This window comes from Cricetulus griseus, chromosome 2, assembly GCF_003668045.3.
Source record: "Cricetulus griseus strain 17A/GY chromosome 2, alternate assembly CriGri-PICRH-1.0, whole genome shotgun sequence".
Taxonomy (NCBI): Eukaryota; Metazoa; Chordata; class Mammalia; order Rodentia; family Cricetidae; genus Cricetulus; species Cricetulus griseus.
This window is the reverse complement of record NC_048595.1, coordinates 345,918,240-345,936,483: the sequence shown is the minus strand read 5'-3', so window position 1 is coordinate 345,936,483 and position 18,244 is coordinate 345,918,240. Positions and strand designations below refer to the sequence as shown.

General features: G+C 40.9%; 1 protein-coding gene across 6 annotated transcripts in view; it reads right to left on the bottom strand.

Moving 5' to 3' along the window:
* The window catches only part of Drosha (drosha ribonuclease III), a 107,124-nt gene that overhangs the window by 12,749 nt on the left and 76,131 nt on the right, over positions 1-18,244 (bottom strand). For all 6 annotated transcript variants that reach the window (XM_027401240.2, XM_027401241.2, XM_035440620.1 and 3 more), the window contains exons 25-29: positions 17,916-18,018; positions 15,913-15,983; positions 10,371-10,415; positions 8,577-8,734; positions 7,247-7,352 (exon numbers count right to left, since the gene is read on the bottom strand). In XM_027401240.2, coding sequence (XP_027257041.1) covers positions 7,247-7,352; positions 8,577-8,734; positions 10,371-10,415; positions 15,913-15,983; positions 17,916-18,018 — 483 coding nt within the window. The remainder of the gene's footprint in view (positions 1-7,246; positions 7,353-8,576; positions 8,735-10,370; positions 10,416-15,912; positions 15,984-17,915; positions 18,019-18,244) is intronic.

The window sequence follows — 18,244 nt, the reverse complement described above, 5'->3', positions numbered from 1 at the left end:
CAGTTGAATCCAACTGCAGAATAAATCTGCTGTTTGTCAAATCACTGATACAGTGGGGATCGACGACGAGCAAACCCTGGGAGGTCCTAAGGTTAGCATGGCAGCAGTGGAGGCCCCATCATGTCTGCGCTGAAAGCTGAAGATCCAGTAGGACCAACAGTATCCTTCTCAGGGACTCAGAATGGATCCACTCCTAAGAAAGCCACAACAATCACCATGCTTCCAGAGCTCCGAGCACAGACTCAGGAGCACACGGCTGGCTGCTCCTGTGGACCAAGCTTTCAGGAGAAGCTGTCCCGGGAAACCCTCCAGAGAGCATTCTACCCCAGCTTTAACACTGAGGCCTAAGATGCTTCTCAGGCACTGGTGCCCACACTTCTCCCAAACACCACGGAATCAAAATTTGGAACTCTGAACTTGGTGTGCTTGCCTTTGCTGGAAAAAAAAAAAAAAAATTGTGTGGATTTTGATGAACACAGAACTACAAAAGGGTGAGGAAGTCAATGGAAAACAACTAGAGAGGGTTTTTTTTTTATTTTGGAAAATGAACCACAGTGGCTAAAGTAGGGACTGTGACACAACAAGGTGGCCACTGAGGGAACTAGAAGAAAAATCAGAGCCAAGTGAGGGAGAAATGACACAGACAAGGCCACCAGGAGATGGAAGGTCTAAATGTCCCTGCAGAGGATAAGGAATCCCTAAAGGAGTTTGTGCAGGGCAAGATGCTGATACCATAAATTACTGTTTTCCACAGAAAGTATAATCTACTTTGCAGTTTTAGTAGAAATCTAGGTGTTTTCTACAGAAGCACTAGTATTAGGTAAGGTTTGCTTGCTCTTCAGTAATAGGGGAAAGGTCCTAGAAGGTTCTATAATCTCTCTAGATTTTATTCTAATACAGAATTTTCGGGATACACATTTCCTTATTGCCTTCAAAATCCTCCCCTTTACCAAATATTTACCCATCCCTAACAACTTTTTTTTTTTAAAGCTAGCCCTCATCAAAGTTTAAGTTTAAGCCAGAAACAATAAAGAGAAGTACAGTTAAGGCCTTTGTAAACCTGACAAAGGACTACTGATCCCTTGGTGCCAGCCAAGGGTCACAAGAATATTCTAAATCTCAGGTTCTGGTCTTGAGAATTCAGGGTGTTCCTACAATCTCAGCACAGAAGTCTGCCACACTTACTTTAAACTTCAGTTTCCATAAGAGCAAGATTTACTGGTTTAAAACATGAAGATTGATATTCTTTCTTTAACCTCCCTAGTCAATCTTGGTTCTAGGAGGAAACTACAGTGTGGGGCATAAGCTACCCAAGAGGGCCACCTAGTGTAAGGCAAGTAGACTGGGATCTATTATTTTGAGGGCTTTAATAGAAGACAGTGGAGTGAAAGCAAAGTATACAATTAAAATTGACAGTGATATGCCACACAGGCCTTTTATACCCAGAGCGGTAGCTAGATGATCTCTATTTCCCATGGTAATTAAAGAAAAAATACCCAAATGATAGCCAGCAGAATGCAGGTCAGACACAAGGAGCCAAATAATGTCAGTGACAGAGAAGTCCTCTGTAGGAATGCTGGGGAATCCATCTTTTCAGAGCTCTGTGGGCTAGGGTACCTGCCTGCCTGGATGATTTATACTCTGCTGTCAGGAGGCAGCAGGGCAGGATGAGATCACCCCTTTTCAAGCGTTTTGTTTGTAATCCCTGATTTCTCCCATTATCACTCTTCTAAAATCAAGCAAAAAAAAATCCTCCAAGTTCATCTTGCTAGTGCATTCAATCTTGGACACAGTGCCTAGCACACAACTGGCATGCAATAGCCCCTGTTGGCTGAGCAGCAGAGCAAAAGGCTAAGTAGGAAGGGCACACATTTGTGTCACGGGACAGGCACTCTGGCCTGAGTAAGGTTTTCTTTGAGGTACACTCTCTAATAGTGCTGACCTTACCAGGTAGGTTGAGCCTAAAGAACAGAAACCTCAGTGTATAGATACAACATTGTACCCAGACTTCCCAACTCAAACTTGATTAAGTTATGGTTTAATGTATATTAACTGTCTATGATCCATGCTCCTTCCCAAGCATGCCCCTTCAGTATTCATGCACAGGGCAACACTTTCCCTCAACAACCTACAAAACTTGGAAGACACAATTATATTTGCCCTGTTGTCTGTATCCTTTGTTAAACAAGTGTGTAGTGTACCCTACTGGCTCCATACTAAGACTTTCCAATGCGATTTATTGCCATCCCGTGCCTTTAATCACAAGAAAGAATGAATCCAGGGCTACCCTTCCAATGCAATTCCAGTAATCTGCACACACATTTTAAAGTCAGTTTCCAGTTCATTTCTTGACAGGTAAAGTAACATGTCAATTCTCTACAGAATCACTTCCTCTGCCCTCTCTATATATCTGACCTATCCTTCTGCAAACTATCCCTCTTTTACTTCTTCACCAAGACTGTACTGAGAACCTAACATATGATAGGTGCTGCTGAGCTAGAGTTGAAATAAATCATGTTCTTACAGAACTTCTGGTCTAGGGGAGTAGGCAAGTGGAAATAAGTGCTAGAATAGAGAGGAATGCAGAATTTCAACTTGGGTGGAGTGAGGGGTCAGGGAAGTTTCTCCTACACCCAGAAGTCAGGTCAGAACTGCCAAGTGAGGGAATACTAGAAGATACTAGGCGAAATAAAGAACCAATGTAGAATGGTTTCCAAGCAGAGGAACGGCATCTGTAAAGGCAATGGTAGAAGAGGCCTGGAGCAAGCAGGCTACTGCTGAGTGGAAAGAGCAGCTGACACAAGGCTGAAGAGGTAGGCAAGACCACTAAGGACCTTGCTGGTTCTCTAGCCACTGTCCAAACAAGAATCAAAGATCATTAATCTGGGCTGTGAATATCATTCATTCAAAGCCTATTTTTCTGAGTACCGACATAACAGGAATTCCCCCAATGAAAAAGACAACATGTTTTCACAGTTTATATCCTGATGGGAGAAGACTAGTACAACACATGCCTTGTCCTAGAGAGAAAATGGAGGTGAAGTTCCAGTGTAAGGGAGGGAAGTTAGGACAAGAGGGACTGCCTGTTTAAACAGAGTAGGCTAACAGAGGTTTTCTTCATGAGATAACTAAACAGAGAGCTAACGGGGATGAAGAATTTGGCTACATGGATTACCTAGAGAGGAATGTCACAGCACAGGCAAAGTCCCACTCTTGTAGGCCAATGTCAAAAGGCTGGGAGCTGAGTAAACAGCATCTTCTTTTCCTTTAAGTTGGAAAGAATGCAAAGTTTACTGCAAAGGAAACTTGTTACCTGATCACCCTTTCAAAATTATCTAGCAGCTCAGCACAAAGAGTGCCTGCCTAACATGTACGAACCCTGGGGTCCAGACTCCAACACTGAGAAAAGGAATCCCTCTCTTTACTGTACTGAAGACAGACTGGGGGAGAGTGTGGCTGCAGTCAAACAGCTTCAGCAGCGGGGCTGTGCTCAGACTCAGAACTGACTTGAGAAGGGGAAGTCCACAGGTATGCTCACGTTGGAGAAGTGGGAGACGAGACAAAGACAGCATGACGTTTGGAATAATTCCATGAACTAATGGAATAATTAGTATTGGCATGAAGAATACTGAAAGAAGCAGGACTGAGGGTGAAAACTGTTTAATTTAGACACACCAGTCTCAGGAGCCTGTTAGAAATCCAATTAAAGGTGTACATGTTTATATATCTAGATATTTGAGTATCACCATATTCCATAGCTATCAGTCTATGTGAGGTGGAGAGAGAGGCTTTGGATATAAATCAGGACCAGCATACAGATGTTTTCAAAATCACAAGGCAGACAGGATGAGTCACCTACGGAGCAGAAGTCAAAGGAAGTGGGGAGGTCTGACAACCGAGAATGGGGACAATTGTGATGCTAGCAAATTGAGGATAAATGGCTGGTTGGTGTAGTCACAGGAGAGCTGTTGTGAAAGGACTCTTCTGGCTGAAACACATAAAATGGATTGCATCGGGGTACAAGTTGATAGAAGAAAAATGACTTCAAGCCATCCTGAGACCCGAGCCTCCTGAGAGATTCAGCTTTCAAATGCCCATCTCTTAGGCAGAGTATAAATGAGCCCTCAACAATACCAGGCAAGCTTTTCAAAGGACAGTGCACAGTCCGGAGGAGGTCTGGGTACTTGGGGAGGCCACTCCTCTTAGAAGGATGCTCTACTACCCGTGTTTTGTGTGACCAGAACCATGAGCTTCCCATCCTTTATAATTTTACAAATGTTATTGCTTCCAATTGGCTATCCCTGATAATCACATTCTTCCTGTAACATTTGATAGTTAGGAGGAACTCACTTTAGTGATCCAGGTGATTGGGACTGTTAGGGCAGCTATGGGGGATGGAGATTAGGTGGCAACACAAGGACACATTCCAGAAATATGGAGTAATGCTCCTAGGACTTGGCAGGAAACCAACATGACTTCTAGGTTTCTGACACACAGAAGTGGATAACTGATGTTGTCATTAACCCATTACTCAGGACCTTCAAGAAGACTGAGGTGGAAGAATATTATATTTCATCTTAGCACCTAGAACTGGAGCTCAGGACAGAATTGTGCCTCAAGAGATCAGGTGCAAATTTTCTGCCAATAAGGTGGAACTGCCAACACACACAGAACAGACTGTCTGAGAGGCAATATATTAGGAGACATGGCCTAGTGGTGACCTCTTAGATGCTGACATATTTACTAGCTGTAAAGAATAAAATGAACATGCAAAGACCCGGTAGCTAAGAAAAGAGGTACAGAAAGTGTGATAGAAGCCAACAGAGATGCCATTTCAAGGAGAGCTCATGGCAGATCACCTTTGTCTCGCCAACAAGATCTGCTGGAGCTATTCCTTTCTCCCAAAGCTTTCTGTAACAATACTTTATAAAACCACCGTATCATAGCATTATCATCTGCTAACACCAGTCTAGTAAAATCTCTCTAGTTTGAAGACAGCCAAGCTGATAAACTCATGTTCTATAAAGCTGTATTTCTGGAACAGAGTGTGCTGGACCACACCCATAATCATAATGTCAGTCTTTGGGACACTCAGGTAAGAAAACTGTCATGAATTTGAAACCAGCCTGGATACACAACAGAACTTATCTCAAAATAGCAAAACCAAAATCAATTGTACTCTGTGGTGATTTAAAAGAAAATGGCCCCCAAAGGAAGTGGCACTAATGAGAGGTGTGGCCTTGTTGCAGGAAGTATGTCACTGTGGGGGTGGGCTCTGAGGACTCCTTTACTCAAGACACCAGCCAGTGTCTCAGTTCAGTTCCTGTTGCCTGCACAAGATGTAGGACTCTCAACTACCTCTCCAGCACCATGTCTGTCTGCATGCCACCATGTCCCATCATGATGATAATGAACTGAACCTCTGAGTTGGAAGCCACTCAATTAAATGTCCTCCTTTATAAGAGTTGCCGTGGTCATGGTGTCTCTTCACTCCTAGCATTGAAGTGATTGTGGAAAGAAACCAGGCCCTGAGTCTGCAGCACTGCCCTGGGTTTGCTTCATCGGCTCACAGGCAGGACTCAGGTCTCCCAGAACTTTAGTTCATTTGTACTCAGTGTAGACCTAGTGAGCTGCAGTGCACCTGAAGAAAGGTCCCATCCCCATTAGAGCCTAAAGTCCATAGTTAACTCTGGAAGAGTGCCAGGGGAAGGAGTATGCCCATTTCAACCACATATTTTCCAGAGTCCTTAAAACAGTTATTTCAAACCATGTGGTATGGTTTGGCTATTTCTCAGATAAACAAGGTGCTTGGATATCTATAAAGTTTTCTCTCTAATGGAGACAAATCTGTTACGATAAATCTTTCCGTCAAAAGCCGCTGAGCCCCACATGAGCAAGATGTGAGACACTAGCTCTCAAAAAGGCTCATATTTTCTAGAGAATTCAATCATCAACTGAAGAAAGAAACCCTTCTCTTTCTAAAAGCGGTTAATTTTACATGGCAATCAACCTGTTCACTTGAAACTCTGGTAAGAGGCACCACTGACCCCGTGCACTTAGCACAGCACATGGCAGCAGGTGGTGCATGTCAGAAGCACAGCACCCAGTGAGGGAGCGAATGCTGAGCTGAGAAACGCCATGGAGAACTCCCATCTAAACTCCACGGTCTCTTGACATCCAATACTTACATCTCACAGAGACTACTGACGGGACTCACAGTTGTTGCAGAACTAAGACACAATTCCATCCAAAGAAAACCACATGTAGCAATTTAAAAAGTATGAAAAACTTGCTATTAGCTTCAACACAATATGGATTACACTAAAGAACAGACGGTGTACAGTTATTTTCCTCCTAATAGAGGCCCAGCTTTCCCAATGCCCAGTTCTCAAGGGGCTTCTCAGAGCTTCCTCTCAGGCCTCTGAGATCAGTGACTGCCAGGACAGTCCTTGTCACCATCCTAGGTACACTGCTGACAAGTTTCACAGCTACAGCTGCATGCGGCAAAGGAAAGTTAGTAAAGCTGGATTAAATGAACAGGTGAAAGCAATGGTGACCATTTTGTCTTGTATTTGCACCTAACCTTGTCTCAATACTTCCCTTCTAATGCTGCCACAGAGCCACATGTCCAGCTTCTCTCACACATACCCTTGTTTCTCTGGACTCAGTGTGAAGGAAGCTACTGCAGAGAAGCTGACTCTTACCAAATTCACAGTGGCTTAAATCCTACCCATCTTTGAAGACCCAACATCACCATATCCACAATGCCTTCCTTGCGCTCTGTAACAAGAAGAATCTTTTCCTGACCATGTAAGTCCAGCAACTGGCCTGTGCCTCTATGATATCTGACGTACTCCACCTTGCATTGAGTTATACTCACTCACATTTTTATAACATGCACATGTTATATACATATATATATATATATATATATGTATATACATGTATATATGTGTGCATTTATATATACATATATATATATATTATATGCACATATACACATAATGGCAAAATATTTGTTAGGCGAACGTGATAACCACTACACTACGGAAACTTGGCTATGGCAGAATATTTGTAATACCTTTATTTCTGTCTGTCTTTATACCATTCAGGACAAAAGCAAAATGACTATCATAGTCACCAAGATGTAAGTCACAGGTTAAAGACGTGTGTATTTGGGCCTCTTATTTCTTGCACTCTATTAACCTGCCAAGTTACGAGAGGGAATAACAGAAGACAAACTCACCGTTAAGTGTCCTTCATGATGGTCAGGGAAATGAATGAACAAGTACTCAGTGGCTACCAGCTGCATTATGGAGTCGCCTAGAAATTCCATTCTCTGATTGTGGCCTCTAAAAAATGAAACATCACTGTAAGTCAACTAATAAGCACTTGTCTTGTGGACTTAAAAACAGTAATTTTTAAGATTTTAAATTAAAAATTAAAATTGGGTCATTTTTTAAAAGCATAAAACTAAATATAATACTGACTCCCTCAACTGAGGAGAAATTTGGGAAAATGAATTTTTTTATATAATTTTTACTTTAATTGCATATGTGTGGTGGTGTTTATGTGATGTGTATAGGAATATGCACCTAAGCCCAGAAGCGGGTGTTACATCACCTGGAGCTGTAGTTAGCAATGGTTGTGAACACCTGACATGGGTGCTAAGAACCAAACTCAGGTCCTCTGAAAGAGCAGTACATTTGGTACTACACCAATCTGTCCAGCCCAAAAGTCAATACTTTAAGAATTAAATTAAGATTAGTGAACAGCACCTGGGCAAAAGTGAGTGGTGTATCTACTGAAAAATATAGTAAAATACAGAAAAAATTATTCTTATAAGAAAGAAAAAAGCCCCTAATTTTTTGAAAGCTATTAAATATATTTATTATTTATTTAAATCTGGGATTTAATTTACAAATGTTATAAACTCTGTAAGAGTCTTTAATTTAACAGTTTAAACAGAGCTGGGAATTTTCCACTCAGGAAAAGGGGAAAGCATTATATTATATAACCTCACATACACACTCACATGTACAATTTTACTGCTTTTCTTATTTTTCTTTGTTGCTGAGGACTGAACCTAGGGTTTTAATCACAAGCAAAGTGTTTCTTATTTTTAATTTCAAAAGACTCAACAAGTCAATTATCTAGCGTAGGAGTTGGAAAGCCAGATCCAGTCACAGCCTCTCTGAAAGTTTTACTAGAAAGCAGCCACATTTATTTATTTTTTTTGAAATCTATGGCTGTTTGTCTGGTGTTATGGCAAGTAGTGACAAATAAACCAGATGGTCTACAAAGCTGGTAATATTTAATACATGTTTCTGTATGGACAAAGGTTTATTTCCTTCAGATCTCCTAAGCTTCAGGACATCAAGATGTATGTCAATAGAGCCAAAGACATGGCATTAGAGCACAATCCCTGGTCCACACCCCTGTCTGGCTGCTGTCTGTCTTGCCACATGACTCTCCTGCAGTGTGTCTGCCTTCTCAGCTCCTCTGAAGGGCAGGAAGGCTTGGAACGCTCTCCTCTAAATGGTCAAGTAGGGGCTATGGGAGTACTCTTAACTCACAGGGTCAGGTGGTTAAATCCAACAGTTCTCAATGTGAATGCTCTTGCTAGAAGTCGAACGTGAGTAAAAATTACTCCAATGGCCTCTTCAAACTCTGTAAGTTTCTGTAGAACTGGAGAAGTTTCAATAAGTTGTCGGTCTGTATTTGGCTCTTGTAGCTACAGAAAAATAGAAATAAATTAAAAATCACATGAAGGTTTTGTTACAAGAGTAATTATCCATTCCAGGACACTGTTCTGTAAAATTCCATCTCCCATGGGCAGAAATTTCTGAAATGCCAAATAAAACATAAAAGCTTCTTTCTCATTTCTTCGAATAGCAAACAAACCTAATATTTAAAGACGGCTCAAATAATATTTTCCAATCTTCATTCAAATTTCAAGGCCAAGTTCTGTACACAGATAGTTCAAATTCCCTGGTATTAGACTAACTCTCTAAGGAGGATGCAAGCTGAAGAACAGCTGCCACATATGTGTGTGTGTGTGTGTGTGTGTGTGTGTGTGTGTGTGTGTGTGTGTAGAGAGAGAGAGAGAGAAAGTATGTGCCAGGAGCAGTGATTCTCAAACTCCACTTGACCTAGCCAAAAGGCCAAGAAGCACTTGTTCTCTACCTCTACCCTCATGAAGCCACCTGCAAGGCTTGCTGAAGGCAGATGGCTAAGCCCGACCCCTAGAGTAGCTGACTTTCCACTGGTGGAGTGGGTGCTGGGAATTTGCCTCTCTGCTGTGTCGAGGTGATGAGATGTTGCTGTCTGGGAAGGGTCCTTTAAGAGTCACTGATTTTAGAGTAACTGGACTACTGGGCATCTTCTAGAGACCAAATGTGTGGGCAAATATGCATCATTAAAACTGAATTCAGCTCCCAGCAGATATTATTCCACTAGACAGGTGGTGCCCCATGTAACAACGAGTCTTTAACAACTGGCAAGGAGAAAATATAAGAAGTATAAGTAAAGCCAACATTTTCAACAACACTGAGCACCTTTCTTCCTTCTCTCTCTCTCTTTTTCTTTCTTTGGGGAGAGGGGTTTCAAGACAGGATTTCTCTTCTGTGTAGCTCTGGAGTCTATCCTGGAACTCGCTCTGTAGACCAGGCCGGCCTCAATCAAACTCACAGAGATCCACCTGCCTCTGCCTCCCGAGTGCTGGGATTAAAGGTGTGCGCCACCACCGCCTGGCCAGCAACCTTATATTTTTGATAGAATATTCTTGAAGCACTCTGAGCTGCCGTTTACTATTATAAACCCTCCCATGAACATTTGACCTAGAGATTATTATTTATGTTAAATACATAGTCACATATAAGACGTGACTAGATGAAATACATATATACATATGTCAGCATTTGCAGATCTTTCAAATTCCCAAATCCTGAGTAAAAAAGCTATCATATAGCACTAAATTTTTAAAGTACAGTAAACTGTATATGATCTAAATTAATTTCTAAGGCCCAAATCAGGTTATCACTTGGCAATCTCAATTGCATATTTGTTCTACTTTTTAAGGCACAAAGGTATCTAAGAGTTAACACAGCACACTTTGCAACTGTGGAGACAGGGCTATTCACCCACAGCAGCTCTTTCTGTCTTGTGAGGAACACGACTCCCATGCTTTCAAGACCATGAGAGCACACAACACCTAGGTACATTTTGCATTTATTTCCAAAATTTCCTGTTCTGACACCCAATATAAAGTCATAATTCCAGGGAAGAGAATTAAAGGATGAGGGTAGGGAAAAGAGTAAGGGAAGCCATGGAGTTCTAAGGCTCACTGTAGACAAGAAGGCCATACTCACTTGGAGTGGGTGGAGAGGATAATGGAGCCAGACTTCTCGAAGGTCCTGGAAAATGGAATGATGTCTTTAGTGCTCAAGGGAGTCATTTCACACACTCTAGAGTACTAAATAAAATGTCATTATTTGAAATACTGAACTATTTCAGATGCTGACTCCACTTACTGCAAATTCAATAGTGCTAGCGAACTAATTTTTTAAAAGTGTATTCACCACTCCAACTGCCTGTAGTGAGTCTAATTAGCCTATTAAACTGGGAGGAAAAGAGCCTGTTAGAACTAAGTTCCACATTTGCCGAACCTGATACACTGGATTAAACTACTGTTTTATTCATACTTTTCTATCCTTACGTCCCAGACCGGGGCATCGGCTACAGCTTTTGTAAACCCCACCTCACACCTCCTTTACTTCATTTCATTTGTTGTGAGCTTGTTTCAGAGGGAGCAGGAACACCCCACGTCTAGTTCATGAGCCCTAGCCACTATGAGACCATGCTTTAACATGGCTCACACAGTATTTGCTTGAAATATGATAATAAATAAACTCTATGGAAAATCCTGTTACATTATCTCATTGGCTGGGTTAAATCCAAGAGCAGTTATAGTTCCAATTTCCTTGGGATTAAAGCGTTTTTTTTTTCCCCCTTCAGGTTTAAGAAGCCTCTACCTAGACCTACTCCCAGGCCTTGGCATTAGGCTTTTTAAGATAAGGGAGAAAAATAACTTAAAAAAGAAAAGAAGTATTTTCTCGCTTGCTTTTGGGCAGGGTGCGGGAAAATTTAGGATCCTTTGTGACATATAAAGTGACAGTGAAATAAAAGCCCTGTGTTTCTGAACAACTCACTTCTTAACAAGACACAGAAGTTCTCAGACAATGTTTAGAGTTGGGGTTTAAATAAATATCAAGCTCTCTTACTATTATCTGAATCAACAACCTCTCCCTTTTATTCCATGGAGTGAATTACACTGAATGTCACCCCCTCCCCACACTTCCTGGTGTTCTCTTAGTGTCTTGTTCTCTCTCCTCCTACAACAAAATGAATGCTTCCAAACCAGCCACTGGCCTGCAGGTCCCCTCTGGAGGATGTCACCATTTTTACAGATCTGCACTCCCGCTTCAATTTGGATTATTTTATTCTGCTACAATGACCTCTTATCTAAGTCATAGTTTCTTGAATGCTCTATAGGCGGCCTTTACCTCACATGCACTCAGGCAGTACCTCTTCACTTTTCACATAAGTTAGGGAGTGTGGTGCCAGGAAGAGCTGCAGGTCTGGCGGGGCTCCTAGGTTTAATTCTCATTCCACGTTGGTAATTTATTTATTCTCTCCAAGCCTCTATGTCCTTAGGTATAAGCCAAAGATAATCCTCATACCTATTTCCAAGTGTTCCCTGATATCTCAATGAGTTAGTAATGCAGCGAAGGCACTAAAACACTGTAATCAATAACAATGCATCAGCAGCACTGACGAGTCAGCTTTCTCCTCCAACCATCCCCAACTTCTCCAGAACTCAAAAGTCACACAGACATTCTGATTCATTTTTCTCCTTGCTGATGCATGGTTTTCTCTTTAAAAAAAAATACAGAAAACAAACAAACAAACAAACAAAGAACCCTGTGATTTCTCCTTGGATGTTCATGGCCACCCTTTCTGGTGCAAATTCATGCCATCTTACAACCAGACATCTCACTCGCATCCATTTCCTTTTATTTATCCCAGTGTAGTGTCAGAGAAATATACTGGGAAGATCTAGACCGGGGTCCCAGCAATACTGTTAATTAGCTTTAGGACTATGGCATGCTTCTAGAAAAGGCTCAAGATTGACTGGGCCATTAACACAGCATATTGATATTAAATACCTATTATGTATTAGGTTACCAAGATAAATAGGCTACAACTCTTCCTCAAGGGGGCCTAATGAGGAAGAACGAAGGTAAATAAATAGAGCTTAGTTGCCTGCTGTAGGTCCCTTAATAGTGAAAAATCATTTTAAACTATGCCACAGCTGCCACTTTCTCAGATTAAACTTCACATGAAAAGAAATGGATGCAGCTGAGATAGGTTCCTTGAAGGAAGTCAGGCTATTACACCAAGATGGGAGGCAGTGGGCACTGGAGGGAAAGTCCCATCACTCTGCCTGGGGCTGTTAGAAAAATCTTCAAAGAAGACTTGAAGAATATGAAAAATCCAGCAAACCAGCAGAGGGTGAAAAGGGAAAGCCAGCCATAAACAGACACAAAAAGAAAATGTCTAAGGAACCGCAAAAAGGAGACTAAAACAGGTGGTACCGGATTAAAAAAAAAAAAAAAAATCAGATCTGGGTAGTGGCATCTGTCTATAATCCCAGCACTCGGGAGGCAGAGGTAAGTGGATCTCTGTGAATTCAAAGCCATCTGGTCTACAGAATGAGGCTACATAGTGAGGCCCTGTCTAAACAACAACAAACCCTACCCAAACCTTCTACATGCTGTTGTATAGACTAGTAATCAAATATATTAAACTAGAAAGGCCTGTTACTCACACAACATTTGGCATAACAAAAGACTGAAGCAATAAGAGAAGGCAGACAGTTTAAACAGGCGAAACATGCAAGGCCTTAAGAAGAAGGCAGAACAGCTTCGAGGGAAGCACTAAAGACTCGAGTCCACAGTGATGAAAACTTAAACGGGGGACAGAGACATGACAAACAGATGACTGGGATTGGTATGTAAAATAAGATTGTTTTTAATTTAAATAAAAATTTATTTAAAAAAAAGAAAGTTTAAAACTGAATGGATACATGAAGAAAAAAAGCTTAGGGGCAGGAAAGATTCGACAGTTTCTGAATTAAAGATGAAAATAAAACCAAAGTAGGTTTGAGACTAAAGGTGATGGGACCAATACTAAGCATGAAGTCTGTGGAAGACCCCACACCAGGTTGTTCAGAAGCAATTTGAAGAGACACCTTTCCAATTTAGAGCTCCAGAGAAAGGCCTAGGTCAGAGATGCTGAGGACAGGTGTACAAAAAGAGAAGACAGCTGAAGATAGTAAGGTCATATCCTCCTTTCCATTGTTGTAAGAGGCCAGTGGGGTCATCAAACCCAAGCTTTCTGTTCAGGCAAGTTCACTAGGTAAGCCCACAGGGTCATACAAACCAAAGCAAACTGTTGCAGAAAGGAAAAATCAGTTGAGGGAGAAAAAGACAAGACAGCCATGCTATTCAAAGAGCTGCAAGGAGAGTGCAGACTGTGTCAACAGGGAAGCAAACAGGAAACAAGGCTTCCTTCTCACCCAGCACCAGGGGAAACCCAAAAGGTCCTCTCTAGGACCTTCTTCCTCTAGACAACAAGATCCTCTCACCTGTTCTGTGGTGCCCCTCACCCTGACTAACAACTACTAGGTGCACTAGGTTGCTAAATCACCTTCTCCTCGACACAGCACCCCATTTCAGACTTAACTATTCTCTTAATTTGGTCTTATGCATGGCAGCCAAGCAAGAACCTCATTATTCAGCACCAGCCCTGGACTTAAAGGATGCAGCTCTCCTTGACAACAAGGAAACCCCTCAGTTACACAGTTCATCAACCTGCATTAGTTGTCTGCAGTTCTTTCAGTTGATTACGTTTTTATGACATCAGACACACACACACACAGGTTTGTCAATGTTTCACCCATTCAATAACTAGCAGATTCAAGCCAATTTGGAAATGCCAAAGCCCAAGCTTGTATACATGAAAATTCTGAAGCAGAAAGTTAGGTATTACTGGGCCTTGCTTAATTTTACAAGAGACACCAAAATGAATTCTGAACCTCAGCCATTCCATTTGTAAGACAATGTTTGGCCTCTGCTTTTCCACTTACACACTTCTTCATTTCACCCTTTCAACAAACATTAAATGCTGGGCAGGTCAGCACTGCACTAGGTGATGGAAATACAAGATAAGCTTACTAAGTAGACTAATGGGACAGAGCAGTTTAAGGGGGGGGGGGGCGTCTAAACACAAGCAGATCCAATTAAGAACACAAGATACAAACATGCTGGGAAGGAGTGCAGGAGTGGGTGCAGGTTAGGCCAGGACAGGGAGCAGGGATGAGCAGAGGTGAGAGAAACCCTGAGAAAGACAGAGAAATGTTGCTGAAACTGTCAACTGAAGATAATGGCCAGAACTATGATATTTTAAAATCTGAGAAAAAAAGTTCTAAAATACATGCCATCTGCTATAGACACAAATCAAGACACAAAACGGGGACTATGGACCACCTGAAGATAATTCTTCTATTATACACAAATGCAAATGCAAAAATCATCACATCTAGGTAAACAAACTTAATTCTTCAACATAACATACAGGTCACATTTCTCTAAGTATTGACTTTTAAATATACCAAGTAATACAATAATGACACCTGACGGATGGGCATATAAATAAGATAAGGTCCCATGAGGACTTACAACACTGGCATCCTGTGTTCTCCATCCTCCACGAGGGCCAGTGCACTCAGTTATGATGGCATTTCAATTTGGAATCCAGAGCTACCTTTCCCTTTTAATGTTACATTGACTTTTTCTGGTACAGAAAGTATTTGGTGCACTCTAGCACATGCAGGAGTAAAAGGGTATCACTGGTAACATTAGTATCTAAAACATCAGTCACAGAAACTATTTTAGAATCTTTAAAAAAAACATTATAGCTTTTAATTATAATATAATTTGCTTTAGAAAGTTCTCCTAGATGATTTATTCATAGACCCATCAGAAACTCCTGTCTAAAATAAATTTTTGTTTTTCTAGTCTACATAATTTACAAAGAGAAAAAACCCAACCCCCCCCCCAAAAAAAACAAAAACAAACCATGAACAGATTAATATTTTTAACTAAGCCTGCATGGGGACAGTACCCACTTGTTAAAAACTGTAAAATTATTAACTTAGAAAAACAACAAAACATAACCATTCCTACTGTATTTGTAATGCAATTTAATCTAGAAATGACCACAAAGAAAGGTGATCAGGTACAAGAAAAAAATCCCTGGAATAAAATGCCACCAAATGGGGGCTAGAGAGAAGGCTCAGCCACTAGGAGCACTGACTGCTCTTCCAGAGGACCTGGTTAAGTTCCCAGCACCCACATGACTCACAACCATCTGTAACTACAGTTCCAGGGGACCCAACATGCATGCACAGGCAAAACACCAATGCACATAAAATAAATATATTTTTTTTTTAAAAAGGAATCAAACTCTCACATCTCCAAGAGTTGAGTAAGCTGATTTTTTGTTTGTTTGTTTGTTTTTGTTTTTGAGACAGGGTTTCTCTGTATTGCTTTGGAGCCTGTCCTGGAACTCACTCTGTAGACCAGACTGGCCTCAAACTCAGAGAGATCTGCCTGCCTCTGCCTCCCAAGTGCTGGGATTAAAGGCGTGCGCCACCAATGCCAGGCTGAGTAAACTGATGTTAATGTACTTGACATCTACTGTCTATGAGAGGGCTGGCATTTAGTCTTTTCAAAGAACAAAGCTTCTGCCCTGATATATGGAGGGAAGAAGACGACTGAGCATAAATACCGGGTCATTAAAGAGTAAGCGTCCAAATAACTGTCTGGCTTCCTCCAGGCTGCCCTCCAAGTAAACAGCTCCTAGACGGAAGGAAGAGAATGCCAAAAGGAAGGTGGCATTAATATTCAGAGAAAATTACACAGCTCCACAAAAAGCAAACCAGCAAGCCAAAACCAGTTACAGAAGGCCCAGGAGTAAGAAGAGATCATTTAAAGAGAACACTTCCCTGCTATGAGCTATGCTTTTGTGCTAAAACTCAAGACTGAAATATAATTTTAATTCACTAAAATTTGCAAGCAGAAGAGGCTAAAATATGAATTCTCAAAAAGATGCAGCAAATGCCGGGTGGTCGTGGCACAGCCTTTAATCCCAGCACTCAGAATGCAGAGGCAGGTGGATGAATCTCTGTGAGTTTGAGGCTAGCCTGGTCTACAAAGCTACACAGAGAAACCCTGTCTCAAATAAAAAAAAAAAAAAAAAAAAAAAGATGCAGCATATACCCTATGATAGGAACAATACTTATACTAAAGAAAATACTTCAATTCAGTTTCTGTTTTTATAGTGCATGTTTTAAAACAAACATATGTACAGCTCTAAGAAAAAACAAAAGGATAAAGCCAGAGTTCAGACCAATGAAGACTTCTGAAAATAAAAACCAGGATATGTCACACTTTTAATTTGAAACGTAAATGTGCTTAGCATTAATCATAACATTTTAACTTGGTAGCAAAATAAACCTGGAGTAGAAAAGTCATATTTGCTTGAAACCAAAATTATGTATCTGTCTTCAGAATGCCTACATTTCCATGCACAATGTTAAAGTGCTAAGAGGCTTTTAATCAATATTACTAACTGTATCAACAGCTGTAGCAAAATGGACAGCACAGCAGCCATGGTTTGGGGACTAGCAGGCACCAGGCATCACTCCATATTCCTTTTTCCTTCACAGGTCAGCTCAGAAAGTGTTGGAAGGTTCATGGGGTTCAGGCTCTTAGCTGACTGATGGAAAGACTCAGCTATGTGGAACTCTACCCTGAACTGAGGGCTACCAGGACTGGAAAGAACCCCTTGAGGAAGTTACACTATCTCCATCTCTGACAGGGAAAATGAAGATCAGAGATTGGATTATTTGCCAAAGGCACATATTGGACAACTGATGGAATAAAGAACTGAATCAAGTCTGCCCAACCTTTACAACAAACCACAACACCGTCACATACTATGTGTAAAAGGAACAATAATTCCATGTGATAAACTCCCTGGAAATAGACCTATTTATGAAAAAACAGACACTGATGGGAAAAAGTGGATAATTATTAACATTCTTTTGCCACTATCAGCAATATGAAACTGTAATAGGAACTTTTGTATTCATTTTCAAAGGAAATGAAGGCAAAAAGAAATGCAAAGGAGTTGAGAAATGAAGTGTACTTAATTGTTTACTTAAAAATCAAGAAACTGTCGGTCAACTATAACACTTTATTGTAAACTATACTTTAAAACCAGCTAATCAATTCTCCATTACTTTTCCTGTGCCAACAGATAACCATATGCTGTAGTTATAAAGCCTGGGTAAGAAGTGCCTGTATCAGTCTTGCTTTGCAAAAACAAACAATAATTAAACAGATTCCAGATCTAAGAATTAAAAAGGTTTCTGATTTCAAGATATTGAAATCAGAAAATCTTGTAAACAATTCAAAACATGTTCAAAAACCACACTGGGATCTTACTAGCAATTTAGTTCCCGTCTCTTTGTGCATGTATGTATGTCAAAGCTAGAAAGCAAGCCATCTCCATATTAATTCAATTCAATTCAGGAAATACTAAGCATGACATCAGATATGGAGAACACAATAACTGGAAAGCATGCCTTCCTCTTGGAAACACTACAATAACTACAGCACAATGTGGTGTTCACAAGCTTTATGAACAAGTAATTCTATTTTAAGCTTCTACATTGAATTTCCAACAAGCTCAACACATGCAAGAAGGAGATTTTAAATGGAAATTACCTATCAATGCTTCAAAACAATTGGCCATTGCATGCCGGAGGTCTGATTCTCGACACAGGTCAGGTCCATGGGCATAAAGCATAAATCGATCCAGTTCAAGTTTCTGCAAAATCCAAAATGACAAAAAGTGAGACAGTTTTATCAACATAACTCTGCATCTCATGGGGAAGGAAATGACGGTAAATGTACTGACCTTATGCAAGTTTATCAGATGCTAGACTACCACTCATTAGAAATCCACACAGTTCAGTCATGACCAGCTGAAGGATTCCCCCAAATTCCAACAGACAGATCTGGGGTTAGAAATGACTGGGATCTGACTTTTCAAA